General features: G+C 38.5%; 2 protein-coding genes and 2 long non-coding RNA genes across 4 annotated transcripts; 2 read left to right on the top strand and 2 right to left on the bottom strand.

Moving 5' to 3' along the window:
* Nucleotides 1-76: 76 nt before the first annotated feature.
* LOC100748884 (eukaryotic peptide chain release factor GTP-binding subunit ERF3A) lies at nucleotides 77-3,861 on the bottom strand. The gene is made up of 7 exons (XM_003490421.4): nucleotides 3,227-3,861; nucleotides 2,096-2,283; nucleotides 1,862-1,982; nucleotides 1,316-1,778; nucleotides 929-1,235; nucleotides 405-837; nucleotides 77-274 (listed from the first exon to the last, which is right to left on the bottom strand). The coding sequence occupies exons 1-7, from the start codon at nucleotides 3,465-3,467 to the stop codon at nucleotides 231-233; spliced, it is 1,797 nt and encodes a 598-aa protein (XP_003490469.1). The 5' UTR covers nucleotides 3,468-3,861; the 3' UTR covers nucleotides 77-230.
* Nucleotides 3,862-8,555: 4,694 nt separating this feature from the next.
* On the top strand, nucleotides 8,556-11,820 carry LOC100749359 (tuftelin-interacting protein 11). Its single transcript, XM_003490425.3, has 8 exons — nucleotides 8,556-8,664; nucleotides 8,747-8,960; nucleotides 9,048-9,225; nucleotides 9,304-10,262; nucleotides 10,356-10,552; nucleotides 10,638-11,066; nucleotides 11,151-11,308; nucleotides 11,406-11,820. Exons 1-8 carry the CDS (start codon nucleotides 8,556-8,558, stop codon nucleotides 11,652-11,654), a joined length of 2,493 nt encoding a protein of 830 aa, XP_003490473.1. The 3' UTR covers nucleotides 11,655-11,820.
* Nucleotides 11,821-12,178: 358 nt separating this feature from the next.
* LOC112213027 lies at nucleotides 12,179-12,912 on the top strand. The gene is made up of 2 exons (XR_002946894.2): nucleotides 12,179-12,518; nucleotides 12,781-12,912. It is a non-coding gene; the product is annotated as an uncharacterized LOC112213027 (long non-coding RNA).
* An 846-nt stretch (nucleotides 12,913-13,758) lies between these two features.
* On the bottom strand, nucleotides 13,759-17,384 carry LOC112213026. The gene is made up of 2 exons (XR_002946893.2): nucleotides 16,727-17,384; nucleotides 13,759-14,090 (listed from the first exon to the last, which is right to left on the bottom strand). It is a non-coding gene; the product is annotated as an uncharacterized LOC112213026 (long non-coding RNA).
* Nucleotides 17,385-21,447: the final 4,063 nt, after the last annotated feature.

The following is a 21,447-nucleotide window of genomic DNA, read 5'->3' as shown; positions in this document are numbered from 1 at the left end:
CCAAACCCCGACCCAACTGTCTGTGCATACGATGTATGTGCTTTTCTTTGATGTAGAACTTTTTTTGCTTCTTGTGTAAGATGAGTGTATGTTACATTAACAGTAGTTCGCGAGTAATCACGCTAGTTCCGTTTTTTTCTCGTGCGTACTGTATTCGGCTTGCATCTCTTGTGTATTTCTCGTTATCAAAGTCGATTATTATCCCAATCTGTGGTCACAGTTGAGCAACTTTACTCCACCACCTTCAGCACCTTGCCAATTGCAATAGTCTTATCTAAAAGTAACAAGAAAAAACCAGTTAGAACTCGATCGTTGATAAGTAAGAAATCGTAATCCACTTGAAATGGAAACTTTTCAGATTTAAATGCATATACGCAACACTTACTTATACCCGTAATACTTACTTTCATCCCTAAGGGTGAAACGTCCCATCTGTGGAAATAGCTTAAATCTTTCAAGGCAAATGACACCTGCGCATTCGATTCTCATTATTGCCACTTGATCCTGTTTGACGAACCTCGGCCTGGTTTTACTTTTATCCCCAGTCTTTTTGTCGACCAAACAGATCAATGCTTTCACTCTAACTTCTTCCGCTGCACAATGAATGTGCATCACAGCACTATAGCCAGCGCAGATAATGCTCTTATGCTCCAAAATTACAACTTGAGCGTCGAACACTTTTCCCGTTTTTATCGGATTGTTGCTGTCGCAAAGAACAAATCCAGGGCTTACGTCTTCTTCTTCGATGCCTTTTAATTTAATCTTTACGTTCTCGCCAGGTCCAACCGATGTCACTTCCTCGTCATCGGACCACAACTGATCTACCGTCACTGCCGTCTAATAAAACGTAATAAGGTATAAAATATATTAGCACAGGTAGTCGATTCGATATTGAAATATATATCTTGTTAAAATAGAACAAGTATACCCTATTCGGCATAACAAGTAGCGATTGTCCTTTTTTCGCTTCTCCAGCCTCGACCTTTCCCATTACCACTGTTCCCATATCTTTATATTTATCAACAATGGGCATGATGAAAGGCCCATTATTTTTACGATTAAGCGAAGGTAGGGAATCGATGAAGGATATAAATGGCGGACCAGTGTACCATGTACAAAGATGTTCTGGTATCGGATCTTTCAAACCGTAACCAAGCTGTCCTGAGACTGGCATGAATGTAAGATCTTTAGCAGGATTAAATCCCAATTTACGGAGGTATGGTAATATTTTATCCCTAAATAATATAAATAAATTAATTTCCTATTCTAAACAAGACTATCGTATCTTAAATTTAAGATATATTATACAACATACCTGCACTCGTTGTATCTTCTTTCATCCCACTCTACGGTTGGGTCATCCATTTTATTTACTAGCACAACCAGATGTTTAACACCAGCAGTTTTAGCCAGCATCGCATGTTCCCTTGTTTGACCGCCTCTATCGAAACCGGTTTCGAATTCTCCTTTCCGCGCAGAAATAACTAACACCGCGAGATCAGCTTGTGCAGCTCCGCCAATCATATTAGGTACAAAACTCTTATGACCAGGCGCATCTAAAATTGTGAAATGCTTTCGCTCGGTTTCAAAATACGCTCTACCGACTTCCACCGTCTTCCCTTTCTCTCGTTCTTCTTGGTTTGTATCTAGAGCCCAACTCAGATACCAAGTCTCTCTACTCCTTTCTTTCGCTTCTCTTTCGTACTTTTCTAAAGTTCTTTTATCAACCATTCCTGTCAATGCCATAATCTGGCCTCCGATCGTTGATTTTCCTGCATCTATAATACATATCAAAATGGAGTCGATGCTGATTGAAATATATTCTCACATATCTTAACTCGCTAATAGAATTCTTACGTACCAACGTGCCCAATAAAAACTACGTTAACATGTTCCTTTTTACTTTTAGTATCTTCTGTTACTTTAACAGGCTTTTTCTTAGGGATTTTAACAACCATTTCTTCATCCTCTTCGTTTTCAGCCTAAAAACGAAAAAACAAAAAATTCTAAGTAATCGTCTGATAAAAGGAGTTTTTTAAACGATAAACCAAAGTCTAAGAAAGATCTTATTATATACATAAAAGCTTCGGCGTACTTCTTCATTTTCAGGAGTTAAAAGAGGATCGCCATCTACCGCTGCTTCTTCCCATGAATCAGCTGGTTGATGTTCTGGGCTAGTATTCATTTGATCGGTAACGTTCGGAGGTGGAGCCCCTCCTCCAGCAGGTGGTTCCTCCACACGATTGCCCACTGGATCTGGTAGAACTACTGGCGTAGTATTACCTAATAAACATATACAAATTTGTAATAAAAGGAAAAATTTCCTATCAAAGCAAAAATAAAGAAATGCTCGTTAACAATTTATAAATCAGAAGAATGTCAAAAGAACTCTCTATGGTTTATTATTTCCCTATATTTCCATGTCATCTTGTATAATCATCTTATTTCCATAAATGTTTATGAACCCTCTTAACGTAATAAATCATTACCTCCGCTAATATTTATCTATCGGTCGTGAAAATAGTAGATTCATCGAAAATAATACACTGTTATAACGTAAAATTAAGTTATGTAAAACATTTCAAAACATTATCATATTGTATTGGAAATATTATTTTGATATTCATGTCTTATTTAATAATAATCGAACGACGCATCTTCTCTTCTCAAAATATAAATAAACCAATAAATTTAATATTTCTTTTTACTCTACTCTAGTACGTTTTCTTATAAATCTGATATATTTTTATTCAAAGAATATTAGAATTTGTATACGAATATTTTAATCTATATTAATGCCATTATATAAACAAAATTATTATAGTATACATATCTAATTCCTAACTTCATGCCCTTAATTGCTGTACAAATAAATGCTTTGAATTTAGCATCAGTTTAATTATTGCACAATATTGGGTTAATATTAAATATATGTATTGTGTGTAACTTGTCTCTTCCCAAAAAGCAGCAATTTAGTAATATCAACTTACAATGAGAAGACAGACATTAAACTAAACCCAGAAATCAACTATCATCTTTCATTAACAAATATATGAAAGACAAGAATGAGTATGCGAGTAAAGTAATGGGGGTTAGCCGCATCAGTTACATTACAAATGACTTACAATAACAAGAACCTTACATGCTTTCCCTTTATATCAATAGCCTGTACATTTGTTTGGAAAGACATAATTAATGGTTAATCGAGTTTTATTTCAAAACTAACCATGATGTATTTCAGGAGGCATAGAAGTGGTTACAGAATTCATCATGACAGCAACATTGCAGGAACTGTCGGCCGTATTACTGTTCTGCGGTGAAGAATTAATGCAGAAAGAAGGCACGAATTCCGCAGCATTTACATTCAGAGTGGAAAATTTGCTTTCGATGGACTTATCCTGTGGTGGACCGATGTCTCCGTTATCCGCCTGCTGTTCCCATGAATCTGGTGCTACACTGTTCGCCATATTTATTAAGAGTTCAATAGTTGAACCGACCTCGTAGATTAATCGAACACGGAAATCACGCTACGCTACGTGAAGGATTTCGATTAAACCGCGATTACAACTGGGACGGGGTTTAAAAAAATAATTATTTATGATATCCGCGCAACACCGTACACGCGTATCGGTACCCCGCGTGCGACCCCCGTGGTCTGTTTCGTTGTTCTACTTCGCCGGAACTGCAAACATCAAAACACCAACTTTCAACTCGAGAACGTTCCGTCGTTTTACCGCATTCAACCGGATTACCGTCGTTACAAAATCGAAAAGATAATAAGTGTCACGAACTTATGACCAGTACAACAAATGACGTTCTAATATTTAAGTCCGCGATTTTGCTAAAATATCTCTAGTCACACGATAATGTTGGTACCACCAAATTCCATTTGTTACGCGTTACACGATCGTGTGAATTTAGATCACCCAGCAGTAGCAGGATTGCCAATAGAATTAAGAGCGAAATTTAAACTCGTTTTATGTACGGACGAGTTACGTTAGCGCGCCAACATCATTATAACACCACGTAATATAGTCGTATCAATCCGATTTTAACGTATTTGCATTTGCGTGTTGCACTATCGCGTAAAATTGTCTCTAATATGCTTGTATGAATTTAGCTGCGATAATTGTATTTTCAGACGCTGATGCGAATTCTCAACTGAGTATCTGTTAATATCACGAACCTTGAACGAGATTAACGCTCAAGGTGGAAGTAAGTAGAGATGCGGAGTATGTTATTTTTTTCCACTCTTTAGTGTACACAAGTATGTACAAGATGCACAATAACGTTATGTTTAGTTAATTTAGTTGCACTAACACGAGGTAACACGAGGTAACACGAGTAACACAAGTAACACAAGTAACACGAGTAACACGAAGAGTATGACTGTTATATGACTTCGTTAATACTCCCCAAGAAGCTTCGCCTGATCCTTATGTAGTATCGGGGAGAAGGGCCCAAGAAACGTCGAGCTAACTACAGACAATGTCGGAAGAGCCGAGGCGCTGTCGGCTCCATCAATGCATTACCGGGTCCTTCAAACAAATAGCTTCGCCGAAAAGACCTACGTGAACCTGGCTACGAGTGTCTGCGGAACACGTGTGCGGTGGGCTTTGCAAATGACAAAAGAATGCTACAACGGCCAGAGAGTCAGTCGAGAAGCAGAGTGCGAGTTGAGCGGATACGGAGTGTGAGTCGACGTGCAACGATATTGTAGTCGGTCCTTTTGTTATCGAATATCACTTATTAAAATACATTAAACTTTGAACCTACCATCATTACTTGTCCCTACTCTAAGAATCCATCAGTTACTACACTTATATAGCAACTATGCCTTCCCGGGTTTTCCTTCTTACTATAATTTTTATGGGATGGCAATCTATTATTTCAAATCTTGTAATTGTGTACTCTCGTGGGCGTATATCCTCTAGTATTGCTGATTCATACCAGATGTTTGCTTTAAATTTGACCCATCGGGCACTCGGGGTGTTTGTTATTCTCTTAATGAGGTCCGCATCGTAAAGTTTACAATTTAGGGGATGGAAATTCGGACTTTCCCAGAAAAAGGCAGATGTGCGTCATAACCATAAACCGAGGGTCACGCAAAATCCCGAACGGACTAAACCTACCAGCAGCGGACAAATTGACCGCTCTCGAACTTCTACACAAATTTAACCATATTTAAATTTTATCATATCGTTTCATAATTTCCGACTTTTCCTAAAACACGCGTACAATATATTTTTCGGTATTTATTTTTAGTTTGCTCTTTTATTTTCTGAGAAAAATTTCTACTCTGCCTTGCCTATCGTGAACGGTCATTTTGACCGCCCGACAAAATATGTTAGTTATTTGTAAAATAAATGCAATCAAAGAAAAGGCTATCTCAAGGTCAAATGATAAACAAAATCAGTAATAACAAATAATAACAGCTGTTAGACCCGTAATGTTGTCATAAAACATAATTCATCCCTCGATCAAGATGACCAGCTGTCAAGACATATTAACTCAGGCCCGTAGTAATCCTAAGCAACCATTCAATAATTCTAAGCAGTCCATTGTTACAAACATTTTAAAAGTCGAGAAATTTCTCAGGGTTATCGCTCATTGCGATAAAACACGGGAAAAGCTTTCCCAACTACATCCTCGAGTAACCGTTGGTGGAAAACGGCCAATACTTATCAATACTTTCGTATAAATATTGCCATTACAGACCATATTCTTACTTGCTATTATCCTATCGACTAAGGTAGTTTGTTGGTCAATTAGTCGACATCTAACATTGTTATCTCTAAAATTCAGACAGAAAGCATCTCAGAGCATTTTGTGTAAAGTCGTTATAAAAGGAAAAGTAAAGCACATCAAACTTGACAATAATTTTATATTCCTTATTGAGTATTTACCCTAGAAATGTCCAGACTTTTCAAAAAAAATTATTAAAAGAAGAAGCATTTAGAGTACTGGGAACTAAGAGGGATGCAACAAAACTAGATGTATTTATTGCTCTGCTATATGCCCGCGGTGCATCAGGTAAAAAAATTTAGATGTCTTATATTTGTGGAATAAAATTTGGAGACCTGCATTTTTTTCAAAAACAATGAGCAGGAATGAGTTTGTTGAAATTACGAGGTTTACACGATTTGATAAGAAGAGCGAAAGAAGCCAACGTTTACGAACCAATAAACTTGCAATGATATCTACAGTATGGTAGTATAAAATTGTTATAAACATGGTGCATACATTACTTTTATATAAAGAATCGCAATAAAACTATCGACAAGTTCAGATTCATTATTACAAAAAAACTTGTCAAGCAAAAAATCGTAAACGTTACGAAATGACGAAAATTTGTTTAAGATGCGGGAAATACTTATGCGGCAAATGTACATTTGATAATAAGATAATTTGTAAAAAATGCAGCGAAGTTGAGTAAGATATATCTCTATATAAATAAAAGTGTAATTGTATTTGTCTACAATTGTAATTAAACAAAAGTAAATTTGGACGAAATTTTATGAAAGTATTTTATATACATTTAGTTGTAAATTAACCATTATCTAAGTTAAATCATAAAATCTATTGCTTCTTTAATTACCGGTCATTTTGACCGTACTTAGGAAGGAATAGGTATACACGAAGCGTCGATAGGATTAGTGTTAATAAGTATAATCTAAAGTGGTCAATTATACTATACAGTACGAACGAAGAACGGTATATTGTCCAGATATTCATTGAAAACAGTCGTGTAAGAAGGGGCAATTCAGGAAACGAAAAGGCATTTTGTTAGTTAACGTTAGCATCCTCTTGTGAATTCTTTTCCGCCTAGACGAATAAAGCGGTCTCCTAAAACGCTTCAATCTTCCCTCACCCACGAAGATAAGACTTCGACAGCCGATGCAGAACTTTAACTTGTCGGAGACGAAAGGACGCCGGGGCCCCTCTGGAACTTCAGGATAACCCCCTAACATTGTGATCTAGAATCTACTATAGCCGAAATGAAACAATCGCAGTTATCCAAGCCGATCGTAATTGTCCGGGATTAGTGACGGTGAGCTTTGACTCGGGGCGACAGCCTGCCGCCCAACGTAGCCGCGGTCAACGGGACGGGCGCTCCGTCTAACAAAGGTGCGGAGCGGTGTTATGACCCTCGTTAAAGAAACTACCCATAGAGGTATCGGACGGTAAAACACGCTAACGGTTCCTTAGGACAATTAATACCTGAGATTGAGGCACGTACACAGCACAAGTCCCGGTAGCCCGAGGACCCGCTGTAAAACCTGGGTTTTTTCGGCAATTAAGATGTTTGCAAATGGACAGGCAGCTTTTGTCCCAAATCGATCAATCGACAGCGACGTCGATCCGAGGATCTGGGGTACTTAGACCACCACCTCATCGAGGAAGGGAATAGCGCCTTACGATCGGTACACGTTTGAGTTGGAGCAAGTATATCTATCCTCCCGTTGACCGTGGATTCGTTATCGAACCTAAGACCATTATCACTAGCGTCGCGAGTGCCTAATCGCCGCTGTTGATTGTCGAATCGGTAGTGTTCATACTCGTAGTACCAGGCCGTACCGCCGTTATAACACAGCGATGGCCATTCCAATGGAGATCTAGCAAATGCCCACAACTCCTGACGCTATTCCTGACGCTTCTCTGACAAACTTAACTATTTGAATCAGCTTGGGTGACCAAGGAAGAAGGGAAGAAAGATCGTGGACAAGGACAGATTTCGACTTTTTATTTAAAATTTCACATTCACAATTTGTCCAATTTGGACATTTGGTAGAATTTTTTATCTGTTTGATTATCACGTGAGTGGCTACCCCCAAGGGAGTACCATCTTCGTGTTTGTTAAGATATATCCTTTGTGAAGATTTCGACATGAATCATTCTTTGACTTCTTCGAAGACTCATCGCTGTGTTTACTAAGTCCGAACGTAGTAACGGAACGTAAATACGTAATTGTGAAAGTCTTAAAAAAGATTTTTAATTTGTAATTGAGTCGTTAAAATATACATTATTCTTGTTAATTTCCAAATAATTCATTAGTTTTTAATTCTAATCTAATCTTAAACGAAGGGTACTAAATATACCAGAGTGGTTCTGTGGGCATTCGAATCAACTCTAAAGTTCCCAGATCTCATAAAACGTACATGTACGGATAAACGGATACCTGTGCACCAAACCACTGCGTGCACCAAACTAAATGCAGCATATACGTATGGACATATATATGATACACCGTATTAATATTTTGTTACTCCAATGTGGCTCGCATCCCTCCCATGAGATTTCTTCTCAGTTCTCCCCTATACGTTGGCAGCACTGCCAAACACAGTCAACTTATATCGGTTCAATTTTGTGAGAGTAAAACACAACATAACCTTTAATGTTTGATAGTTACATTATCGTTTTGCTTTATTTCTATATTTTTTAAAACTATAAATTTGTTTAAAATATAAATTTGATATAATAACAATCATTAAAAACTTGTTTAATACAAGTTTTTATCAAATTTGTCAGACAGAATATTAATAAACGATAGTAAAATGTCGGAAGACGAAGTAGAAAGCTTTGAAATCACGGATTACGACCTTGAAAATGAATTCAATATTAATCGTCCCAGGCGTAAATTATCAAAAAAGCAACAAATGCTTGGTTAGTTCTTTGTTTCAATAACTATTACGTCTATATATAGTATAATATTAAACTTATATTTTTTTCATATTTCATATTTCAGGTATTTGGGGCGATGATAGCGACGAAGATGAATTATCTGCTAGACCATCGTTTAAAACATTTGATAAAGGACCAAAGAATTATACGACCCCTGTAAATTTTGTAGCAGGAGGTATTCAACAAGCTGGAAAGCCTAAAGAGGAGACGGAGGACAAAGATGACGATGAAAGCGACAACGAGAGTAAATCACAAAAAGAGTTTCCAAATAGTTCCAGGTAAATTTTAGATAGTAAGACTTATTTATTTCATTTTATAATATTGGTACAAGTATTCTAATTGGTAAACTTTCTTTTCGCCGATAGTTCTGAAGATGAAAAGCCGAGTTCTGTGCATCAACGTACGTCGTTTTCGTTAAATACGGATGGGGATATTGCAGGTTTACGTAAAAAGAAGCATAAAGTAAATCCCTTATTAATGCAAAGTGGGATGGGGAGTTGGGAAGTCTATACAAAAGGTATTGGTGCCAAGTTGTTGCTACAGGTATATATAAAACAATAATTATTTTGTTGATACTCCCATACAGATATACTTATATCTGCTGTTCTGTTCATTATTTAGATGGGTTTTGAACCTGGAAAAGGATTGGGTAAACAGTTACAAGGAATAAGCGCGCCAGTTGAAGCGCATCTGAGAAAAGGTAGAGGTGCGATTGGTGCTTATGGACCGGAAAAAGGTCCTAAAGTTGCAGAAAAGAAGAAAGACGAAGAAATAGAAGAAGGGAAAGACCCCAAAGCTAAGTTATCACAATGGAGGAAAGGAGATGGAAATACTGCTAAGAAAAAAGTAAATTATATATATCGAAGTGTTGATCAAGTTTTGGAAGATGGGAAATTGAAACCTAACAAAAAGGTACGAATATCCAACGAGATGAGTAGGGTTAAAGTTATAGATATGACTGGACCGGAACAAAGAATTCTCAGTGGATATCATGCTATAGCTGGGGGTCAACAGCGACCCGACGAAAACGTCGTAGTTACCGATAAAAAGTCCAAAGTTAATTTTGCATTGCCAGAACTTCAGCATAATTTAAACATACTTGTGGATATGTGTGAGCAAGATATTATACAAAACGATAGAAGGACACGGCATCTAAGCGATAGAGTAATTGCGCTAGAGGCAGAAAAGAAAAACTTGTCTAAAGTTATAGATCAACACGGTCAATTAATAGATACGTTAGAAAACGTTCTTGCGATCGTAGACAGATTGATGGACGAAACAAATCAATTAACGTTACAAGAAACTGCGGACGCTTTTAAAGATTTACAAGATAAATATTACGAGGAATATAAAATGTACGAACTCGGTGAATTAGCTAGCAGTTTTGTTGGTCCAAAAATAAAAGATTGTTTAATTAGTTGGAATCCATTGATGCAACCAAAACAATGTATTAAATTATTCGATCAATGGAAAAGTATCTTAGAGAGTGGTAACACCACCACTCTTCAGACAAGAACTATGCACCCGTATGATCATCTTGTTTGGAATTCGTGGATGCCATCAATCAGAGGTGCTATACAGTAAGTAGTCTGTTTTACAGAAAATTCGATCGTTAACATACTCGAGTAGTACTATGTATATGTATATTTACCATGCCCTTCTTTTTTTTTTAGGCAGTGGACATGTAGGCAGCCAGAACCACTAATTGAATTAATAGAACATTGGATCCCATTACTTCCAAATTGGATATTAGAAAATATTTTAGATATGCTAGTTCTCCCCAAACTTACCTTGGAAGTAGAAGAATGGAATCCCCTTACTGATACAGTGCCTATTCACACATGGATTCATCCTTGGTTACCACTTTTACGTACGTATGCATACAAAAATTTACCATTAGTTATACGAAAACACAAAGGAACTATTTCAGTAACGTTATATTATTATTATTATAGGAAATCGTTTAGACACTTTAATATATCCAATAATACGACGTAAATTAGGATCCGCATTGGGTGGCTGGCACCCATCCGACAGGTCTGCCAGATTAATGTTACAACCATGGTCTAATGTTTTTGCAAAGGGAGATATGGAAGCCTTCCTAGTGAAAAATATCATCCCAAAATTGCAAATAGCACTTTCAGAATTTGTTATAAATCCCCATCAGCAACATTTAGATCAATGGAACTGGGTATATGAATGGAAGGACTTACTTCCATCTCATATAATGGCAGGCCTGTTAGATAAATTCTTTTTCCCTAAATGGTTACAAGTTTTGGCCTTGTGGCTAAATCATTCTCCTAACTATGATCAAGTTACAAATTGGTATATGGGATGGAAAAGTATGTTGAGTGAAAAAATATTGGCTGAACCGCTGGTGAAAGGTATGTGTTCAGTATAAAATATTTTGAATTTCCTCTAAACAAACAAAGTCATCGATTTATACTCATACGCTTATTGACTTACAGAACATTTCAAAAAAGCATTAGAAATAATGAATAGAGCAGTTTCCGTGCCACAGAGTCACCAACCGGGTGCAATGGAACAAGTTTCCTATTTAACGAGCTTAGAAAGAAGTCAACCTACTATGTCACAAATGCCTTCGACAGCTCAACCAAGAATGGAGGTACGATTTAGTTTTACCTACCTATAATAAAGTGAGATGATTATATTACCGATATTATGTTAACTTCGATTATAATATTATGTTCTTTCCTTTGCAGAGGCTTGCCGAAGCAGTTAGGACAGCATCACAAATACCTCACGGTTTCAAAGACCTCGTTCAAAAGAAGTGCGAGGAAAAAGGTATATTGTTTATGCCAATACCGAATCGGTACAGGGAAGCAAAACAAGTTTATAAAGTTGGTAATGTCCAAGCTTATATAGATGGAAATGTTTTATTCGTTTGTCACAATGGCATGAATTGGATGCCAACACATCTAAATGCTTTACTAGACATGTCTGAACTTTAGGAATAATTGTAATTTTAATACAGTACACAATATTTAACAGATATGTATAATTATTTTTCTTGTATATATGTTGCGAAATATCTTACAAGATATAATGCTAAAAGAATTGTATTAGATTAAGTACAGTCTAATGAATAAAATTGATTGTCATTTTTTTATATTTAAATTTATTATATTTCTTTATAAACCCTTTCTTATCTATCGTTATTTGTATCTGATTTACTTTTATTTTTTACATAAGAAAATTACATTTGAAATTACATTTGAAATTACATTTATGTCGATACATGTTCAAGTATGAAATGAATAATCAACACAGTATAATGATAGCAAATATTCAAATGCTTAAAGAAGAAATTGTATTTAAACTTCTTGGAATGATAAGACTTTTCTTCTAGCCAACAAACACGAACCTCTCTGCTCTCTGTCCTTGTATAGCTTTACTTAGTCAATGACATTACGGCTACAAGACGTTGTACCGTGCGAGCAGAGAACATCTCTTTTCTTCGATGGTACTCCCGGCATTCACGTTTCACGAATGCAGTCCCCCGTTCGCGAATGTTTGTCTTATTGACCACTTCTGTTCGAAGCGGTCGAAGTCGAACGCGTGTAGGCGCCCCTGGTTATCCTACTACCGAGACGCAGCTATAAAACTCCTCAATATGGAAAGTTGCACGTGATCCTGCGGAGTCGTACGTATGTACCTACAGAGTCGCCCAATAGGCACCGTGTATCAACCACTACGATGTGTGCCGGTCTTGTGTATCAACCATGGGCGCCACCATGCGCGAGGTACATGGATTTCCAGACTTATTGTTAGCTGCCCCATAGGCCATAAGGTCACTACGTGATCGACGTTACTACGTATGTATGTACTCACGTGTGATGATCCTTTAAATAAGTATAAACAGATTTTATAAAATTACATACGTGTTACAGATGTATGCACCCTAGTAAAAACGAATTGCATATTTTATATAATAATTTGCATATGATAAATAAATAATATATTATTCTGCAAGACTTAATTCTCGACTATCTCGCATCAAAACGAAATAAAAATAAATGAATTGTTCAAGGTCATCTTGATTTTATCAAATTTGTATAGTTTTATTATACTTTTCAGATATCTTTGGGCGCAGCTGAAACAGAAAGCAACTGAAACGATTTTGATTTCGTAATTCGTTTTAACAACCCTAAAAGGAAGTAAATATATATATGGTAAAGAATTAATAAATAAAGTGAAGGAATACTTAAACAGCACAGTGATGTTACATCTTTGAACAATCGATTAATTTCGGTCGAACTATTATAATCTCTGAAATAATCTCGACTCTTCCCTTTCCGATATCGTAAACACATTTTCACATTTTCGCATAGCAATTACGACAAGTGCATTCGCAGGTGCGACAAACTGAATATGTAATACGTAGTTGGAACCATAAGTGAAATCAAAGCTATTTTTGTATTCCTCCAATGAACCATGAGTTGGACTCTAGGTGACGCCTATGGCACCACTACCAACGAGTTTGCGTCTCATACTCATACACGTAGAAGACTGGTCCTGTAAGAGGATGGACATCTCTCGCCTACACGCCTAGCAGATCCGTGCTCTCGGGTGTCGAGAAAATTTGCATTGGACCGGAGTGTGTCTGCCTAGTAACTGGCTGGCTTTGCTGCAACGGACTCGTACGGCCGGATTCGTGAAACGGTCCCTGCACTCTCTTTCTCTCGTTCTTTCATTGTGTATGTGTGTCCATGATACGTGCATACGTGCACGCGAGCACTTGTCGAACTGTCTGCCAGATCTTAACGTCTATCGTACGAGAGACAGTCGAGGTGAAGTTGTCGCCTCGCGAAGGGAAATATTGGGCCGACGATCGTTCTCGTTCGAAAAATAAAATAGCACGTACAGAAAAAGAATGAATCGCGTGTGCATCGTCGGACATTCTTCGAAGCGCTTGTAATATTTTTGAAGTCGCAGGTATTGTCATGTCGTCTTCGAGCGACGTGTCGAAGGGTTCAACTTTTTACGCCTTTATCTGACATTGTCACATTATAAATTCCAAATATCGCGACCTGATATATGATTCTAGGTTAACAATTATTTCAACAATTTGAAGTCTCTATTATATTTGCTGGAAAGATAAGTTTGAATCTAAGTCAAAAACCAACTTAAAATATATTATCGAACCGGGATATCCGATAGGTTATGAGTAATATATATTGCATTCTCTTAGGATTAATGCGGATTCAATTTGAAGGAAGCAAGGTTACTTGAGCGAGGCAACCACTTAATGGCAGCACCATTCAGGTTGCGCCATCGTATCGCGGTGAATGAAGTCTCCTTGATAACAGGTGAAAGAGTAAGCCAGCATCACGACTCGCCGCGTTCTCAGTCGTGATGCTTTTACGCTCTTCGAGGATCAAAGTTTCCTGGAACAGAGAGTAATTGCGTTTCACTTACGATTTATGCGTAAGTGATTTCACTCGCATCATCCTTTACCGGGAAATTTGTATATGCGTATACAAAGGTTGTCCTCTTTCCATTGTTTATAACGAAACTTTGTCTATTTAATATATCTGAGGATATACGGAACATTCCGTAGTTTGTATAGAAACAATAAGAAATGAAATAAAACATGACATTCGACAATAGCGACTACAGTTTTATAGTAAGCTTGTTTTCTTTTTTGCCGCTCGAAACAATCCGATTTGCAAATCTAACGGGCTCGTAAGATAATTCTAAGGTTGATTTAAACATTCCGCTCATTTTCTATTCCTAATCGTGTAGTCATCTAACAATTACTAATAGTTGCGTTACGATCTTTAGTAAGATTAGTTGATAATTTCGCGATAAATTTGCAATTTTAGATGTAAATTAATCTACGAAAACAATCGTGTGCTCGTAGATATTTACTAGTGTTTATGTACACACTATGTACATTGAGTAGAACCGGTCTAGATGCGAGGGAATTTTGAACGTAACGTACGATAGATCGATTATTTAGGTATTAATGTCGTGGCAGATACGAGCAACGTTTAAATAGTTCCTAGAGAGGTCGACGGCCTGCAATAGATACTATGTACATATATACATTCGTAGACATATGTATGTTTTCAGCAAAACGTGATCGCGCCCAAACATTCCAATCCCACGCAAATCGCTATCCCTAAGTCCCTCCGCGAAATACCAAGTACATATTCATAGAGACAGCAAAACGTCAGAACAATTTAGCGATCGTTTGGTTGGATTGGTCGTAATACTGTTCCTAAATAGGTAGAAAGTTATTTTTAATACCGAAACTAACTCTGCGACATCGATCGTTCGTTCGAAACGTTTTCGGATCCAAAAAAAGGTGCAAAATGTAGGATATTAATTGTGGATGGCTCAATATTCGATTGCAATCCGAATCTTGAAGATAAATCAATTGCAATTGTTGTCTTAGGTTATATTATAGAAACACTGTCTTCTCTATTGTCAAATGTTGGCCAATGAGGTTATGAATAACCATGGGACAAAGCATCGATATAGTTAGATTTTCTTCGGAACGAAGTACCACCGTAGCAAAGAATAATAGTATAGGTAACGATGGTATAATAACGATAGTGGTTACGTGTCTAGTTCGTCACCGACAGAATTACAAACTCGAAATTTGCGTGTCGTCCATTTTCTAAACTGACCGATTAGTCTTATATAACGTATGGATAAATTCGGTGGATGATTTACACGACTAACTATTTCAAGGAATTAACAGACGCGTGACTTATCGTCGCGTCGATCGTGGGTGTTGCGACGAGATTCGAGGACAGGGAGATTTATAAGATCTATACATTCTCGAATTGCCAAAAAGAACATATAGTACTATTGTGATACGAATAGCGTAATAAATCTATCGTACATAGTGATTTCCAAGGTATTTCTCGAATAAATTGAAAGCCGTTCCTAACCTATACAGAGCTACTTCAGTTTGCAATTCTATTTATTTTTATTAGAAAATTCGTGCGATTCTCGTTCACATTACGTTTCCTTACTGCAACTGCTATGTCATAAATCATGAAAATTTGAAATCGTATAAAACAAGAGAGGAAAATTGCATCGCTACATGATATTGCTAAATAGGTTAGCAATGGAAATAGCGAACACACACATGTACGAGATATTGCAAGAAGTTTAATGCGAACAACGCATAATGCATATCTGTATAAGATATGCTCGACAGGCTTCCTTTAGCCTCGATCGTCATTTTGTTCTTCTTTCTGCATTATCTGAGAGGCCTCCCAGGTCGTGGCTCCTACTATGTACATATAATGTACTGAACCAGTATTACAGTGTTCCACGAACGTGCCTCTATGCGTTGCATTGCGTTGCGTTGCGTTGTGTGCGCGCAAGTGTCATTTACGTACACCGTAGATGTGACTATTCGACGTGAAACGATAGCGAACCATGGGATTGTTTTAGAAACAAACGGCATTTTGCTCTCCGCTTTGCATATCGTTATCTCCTATTGCAGCTTATGCTTGAAACGCAATTCTTTCCTTCGTCTATTTTTGAAGAAAAATATAATAAAAAAGGAATAAAAGGAAAGAATTAAGCGGATCCATATTTTTACGAATCAGAATTTAATCGTCTGTAATTAGAGAAAATTTACGCATCGTTTATACGAGCAAGTTAACGTTCAGATTCAAATATACGAATTCATAGCTAAGTTTTTATCGTGTAACGTAGTGAATTGTTCATTCGCGTTCACAATAATTTGCATGCATCTCGGATGCAGAACGAGCGAATGTCAATTCCTATTATCGGAATTACCGTAACGAGAGCACGTGGTGGGAATAGTTATCGAACTTATATTATCGGATTTATTAGATCATCGGTACTGTTTTATCTATCGACGTATCTACACCGTAAACGAAGTTCTACCGTATCACACATGAAAATTGGAAGGGAACACGAGTCAACGGAGACAACGCAATGCATAATATTCAGCTAAGATTACATAGCAGTGTAAATTAGAGAGAATGGAATATTTCTAGCTGTTGTGCTTGAATATTCGCATATGGGTACTTACTTCGACTACGTTAGACGGTCATAAGGAGGAAGTTTCGCGAATTTGGTCACCAGCGAGTTTGTCCGGTCAAAATGTTGTGGATAATTCGGAGGTTTTTTGCGGATGAATGAGTCAGAGGGGAAACGTTGGCACGCCACGGGTGAACGAACACCGAGAAAGCACCCGGTGTATCGAACCAAGCAACAGGTGTGACTCGTGTATCTCCGCTGGGTACATTACGTGAATAATCCTGCTGGTCGTTACGTTGGCAGGTGTACGTAACCGCGTTCCGTCTAGAATCGCGTATGTCTCCACGGGGAATGACGCGAACGATCGCTTTCTGCGATATTATTATTTTACTGCACGAACTACGTGTCAGATCAGCATGCGCGAACTGCATCAACGTTTTTATAGATTCTACCGCTAGATATCGTATCGTTCGCGCACGAAAAACTCGATTACATCGACTCGCGAGGTATCAACCGTCTCGGTCGACCGTTCAGTCCGTAACAACTTCGGATAAGTTCGATTAATCTTCGAGGCTTACCTCTGTCCGGTAAAAATTGGGGGTGTGGTTCTGAATTACGATTCCAAGAAATTTTGGTAGAGAAGAACCGATGCCAAAGATTTCTCTCCGACGACAAGATATGGGAACTAATTAAAATTCCGAACAATAAGTTCGGGATCGCTGCTGATTCGTAGCACGCACCTGTGAAGCAAGGCGAAACGCGCAGCAAGAACAGAAGCAAAAAGACGGGGTGATGTCCGATCGAACGATTTTCTCTGGCCCTTTAATCAAGAAGGAGGAACCCGCAACGACGTAGCGCGTAATGAGTAATGACATCTGGTCGGTATAGGGCGGGGCTAACAGGTCCCACGCGGTCTCCATGGTTATGCGTACATGTTTCTACGCGTACACCAACACTATCGTCCGGTTTCTGCTCGTTCAAACACTTACGACTCGGTTTAAACGACCTCCATCCGTGCGACTGCTTCTCTTCTCGTATATACGCTGTTCGTATCGTATCCGTGTGTAAAGCTTCGTGCAGATTTATGAGATTAAAGTTATTTATGCGATGCCCGAGTATGAAGCGGAGCCCCTGTTTTGTTCGAAAAAGTTGATTAATTTAAATATTTCGTTGGCATAGCGATTTAAGACTTCGAATAGAAGAGTTCGATTCAAATTTTCCCTGGCTATTTGATAGAGACATTTCTCTCTAATTAAACTACGTAACGTTTGAAAATCGTGTATCGTAGTAAATATTATTATAACGCGATCGAATATTATAATACAACGATATTTGCATCGAAGGAATTCCATTAACATGGTCGTTAATATTCACCAGCGTATTTGTCTCAAAGTACGTGTTTCTGCTCTTTGAATCGTCGTTCTTTCAACTTGCGACGCAAGAAACGCGCAACGCGTCCCCGTGAACTTTCCGCCGTTTCCCCGTGAAATGAAATATTTAAAAAACCGTCTCGTCGGCGAGTTAGCTGGAAGGATCGAAACACACCTTGATTTTCATAGAGTTTATTAGCTAACGTGGCTCGATTGCGTAACAGCGAGAAACGCGTGAAGCGCGATTATAAATCCATTTCATAACGTTGACTGTTAGTGCCAGATACAGACGTATACGCGTGTATATCGAAAGTGCAATATGTTCGCGTTAAAGCATCCGCCTGCTAAATACGGTATAAGCGTATCTTACAATCATACCGAGTGATACTGTTGCAGCGTTTCAGCTTTGTCGCTGACGTCTGAATCGTAATTGCGTACGAAATATTATAGTCCGCGAATAGGGTTTTCCTAATACGGCTATACCTTCTATGGAGAGATAAACTACCCTACATTAGGACGTCTAACATCCTCTCTGACATCTTGTATAGAGGAACGAGCCGGGTTGTGTAACGGTTTAATAACAAGAACTATATTGCCGGCGTAAAAGAGCGGGAATATGCTTGCTGCGCGTGATCCTTCGTTCGTGTTTTATAAAAATACATGCAACTGGTCGTCCGTGTACGGAAATATTTCTTGCCGTTTCGTACGTTAATTGACACCACAGATTGCGCACCCTACGGTGGAATATCTCTGCCGTTGAAAAAAAGAAAAAAAAAAAAAAAGGATCGTATTCATCGACGATGGATCGTAATTTGCGACGAAGGAACGAGGTGGGAGGGTTTTTTCGCGAGGACCTTTGTTACCTTTTCGTCCGCTTATTAAGGCGTGCGTGCTAAGGACACTGTAAAATTCTGCGAAGCTCGTTTACGTACAGTGGATCGTCAATGCGTCTTGCGAATTTTCGAATTTACGTTACACTGCCGAGCAGATGTTGGTTTTGTTGGAATTCGATACGTTCGCCTTAAAACGCGCAACATCGTACGTTATCCTGGTTAATTTGCGTCGTGTAGGAATCATGTTAAACGTTTCCACGGACAAGATATCTATGTTGGTCGAAAAGGTTATGCGCGAAGGAAGGGCGAGAAAGTGGTCATTACGAGCGAATAGCCGCGTCGAAGTTGTGAGAACCATAGTGTCCCGTGACTGCGTTATTAAGCAAAAATATTGCACCATTTTCAGAGCATTAACGAACAAGTTTTACAGGGGAACGTAAACCGTGGCCGGCTCGTATATTAAGCTGGTTTGAACGTTCTATGAACGAATACGACAAATCCGTGCTTCGGTTCTGACCTTCTTTGGCGCGACAGCGTGGGCGCATTTACTTCAGACGGAATTACAGTCTGCACTTACTCCATCTTACCTCAGTCATTTCAGTATAAGTAACTGCAATCGTGAACCGTGACCGCTGCTCGTATCATCTGGTTTACGTAATTACGTACGAATACACGCATACGCGTACCTGAATACACAGAACGTGGAATCGACGAGTAATACGCCCGGAAATGACCACCTCTCGGTGGTCCTACGATCACGGAATTTAGAATTCGTCGAGAATATAGGAAGAAACTGGTTTTACCTGAATCACGGTTTTACCATTGGAAAAGGAATCGATCGCACGTTAGTCAGGACATTGTTACAAGTTGCTACGTTATCTGGGAACGCTATATCGCCATCGCCGGAAGTAGTAATTCCAATTTTCGCGTTCAAGATCGAGAACAGGACGTTTAAGATTTTGCAATTTTTACCGCTATTTTCCGTACCATTATCTACTCGAGCAAACGTCGATATCAACTTCCTTGGCATATATTCGAAGCTGATACTTTGATTTATTTCACACACACAAACTGTCTAATCGTTATACTTGTAACAACATGATGTAACAGAAAGCGTACGATTTTAATCGATCGTTTAAAGTACGTTGCATCGATAATTGCAACGCATTTCTCGTTTTTCGATCGTCCTTCGATCGTCGTTGTTGCGTCTTCGAATGGACAGATGAAATCTAATATACGGATCGTTCAAGTACAATATCATAGCGAGGAAACTTGGTCAAAAGCCAGGGAATGTAAATCACGTAGATAGGTTGATCTTTCTCTACGCGCAATTGTAGCGGATATGCAAAACTAGAGTAAAGTGCCAGATGCCGTTTAACGATTGGAACGAGCGCGATTCAGGCTACGTATTACCTTTGCGCTCAATCACGTGCGTTAGTATATTGTAGCGTAGTAAGTTGTTTTCATTGGATATTTATATTCGTATTCTTCTAGGATAACATAATCTGTACGATGAAATATCGGTGGAATCGTCGATTAAATCTCATTACATTTTTCTATGATCCTCGACGGGCACTTTTAACCACGTTTAACGTCGTTTTCTCGTCGATGTTTTAATTACCTTCGTCATCTTCGTAACTGCACAACGCGTGTCGTTATTTTACAGATCTGTTACAACCAAAGTATCATGGCATATCAAAGTGGTATAATCGAAGCATTTAATAAAAAGTATCGTCTTGTCCTCTCGGATAACACGGTTTTTCGATATTCTGAATCGTTTCGATCGCATTTACCTATCGTTCGTCTCGTTTGTATCGAAACGTCTGTCTCGTTTCGAGCAAAGAAATGACGGCGCGTTAGGCTGTTCGTACAATCAGGCCAATAGAGTCGCATATATCGTAGTTTTCCTACTTGCCCAACGCGGATATCGCGTTACGTACATAATGTCGAGTAAAAGTACTCGCAGATGCTTGAACCCTTATCGTTTATCAACTGATTTAGCCGTTGTTGAAAGAACTGTGACACGGTAACGCGTTTTGCTTCCGCATATGTTGTGGCACGCTTATCGCATATGGAAACCTCCGCATAAACTACATCTCGTTCGTGAAACTCTAGACTCGTTGTTTGTATAGTTGTAGGGATTTTTATAAAAGCGAGTTAGCGTCGATATCGATGCAGGATAAACGATATCTGACATTTCTCAACCATGACGGATCGGTTTCTATTTTGCAAGGCAAATAGCACTTGACGCGTTTGCTTATTGCAAAATTTTACAAATATACGAATCTCGTTGCCTCGTCCACTTGGCGGGCCACGCTCCAATTCGAATCGAAGCACTAACATGATTTGTTTAACACGTTTTCTGCAACAATTTATTACATCTACTGGTTTATATTCGCCGCTATTTAACGCCAAGTATTTACGTCGCATCGATATAGCAATAGCCGCGCGACTCCCGAAAATTTTCTCATCCAATCGCATCGTTCGTGTCGTTCACAAATCATAAACACGTCCCTGCGATAAAATTATGCGCTCGCCTTATCCACTCGTATCGCGTAAATTACGAGTCA

The sequence above is a fragment of the Bombus impatiens genome, unplaced genomic scaffold (assembly GCF_000188095.3).
Source record: "Bombus impatiens unplaced genomic scaffold, BIMP_2.2 scf_0436, whole genome shotgun sequence".
In the NCBI taxonomy this organism is placed as follows: Eukaryota; Metazoa; Arthropoda; class Insecta; order Hymenoptera; family Apidae; genus Bombus; species Bombus impatiens.
Note: the sequence above shows the minus strand (reverse complement) of the source record. Positions and strands in the feature narration are given on the sequence as shown.

Excerpts from the sequence above, each read along its gene's own strand:
- LOC100749359 (XM_003490425.3), top strand. The coding sequence starts at position 8,556 with ATGTCGGAAGACGAAGTAGAAAGCTTTGAAATCACGGATTACGACCTT. Across the intron at positions 8,961-9,047 it reads GAGTTTCCAAATAGTTCCAG|TTCTGAAGATGAAAAGCCGA; the intron begins GTAAATTTTAGA and ends TTTCGCCGATAG. Across the intron at positions 9,226-9,303 it reads GTGCCAAGTTGTTGCTACAG|ATGGGTTTTGAACCTGGAAA; the intron begins GTATATATAAAA and ends TTCATTATTTAG.
- LOC100748884 (XM_003490421.4), bottom strand. The coding sequence starts at position 3,467 with ATGGCGAACAGTGTAGCACCAGATTCATGGGAACAGCAGGCGGATAAC. Across the intron at positions 1,236-1,315 it reads AGAAGATACAACGAGTGCAG|GGATAAAATATTACCATACC; the intron begins GTATGTTGTATA and ends TATATTATTTAG. Across the intron at positions 838-928 it reads TACTTGTTATGCCGAATAGG|ACGGCAGTGACGGTAGATCA; the intron begins GTATACTTGTTC and ends ACGTTTTATTAG.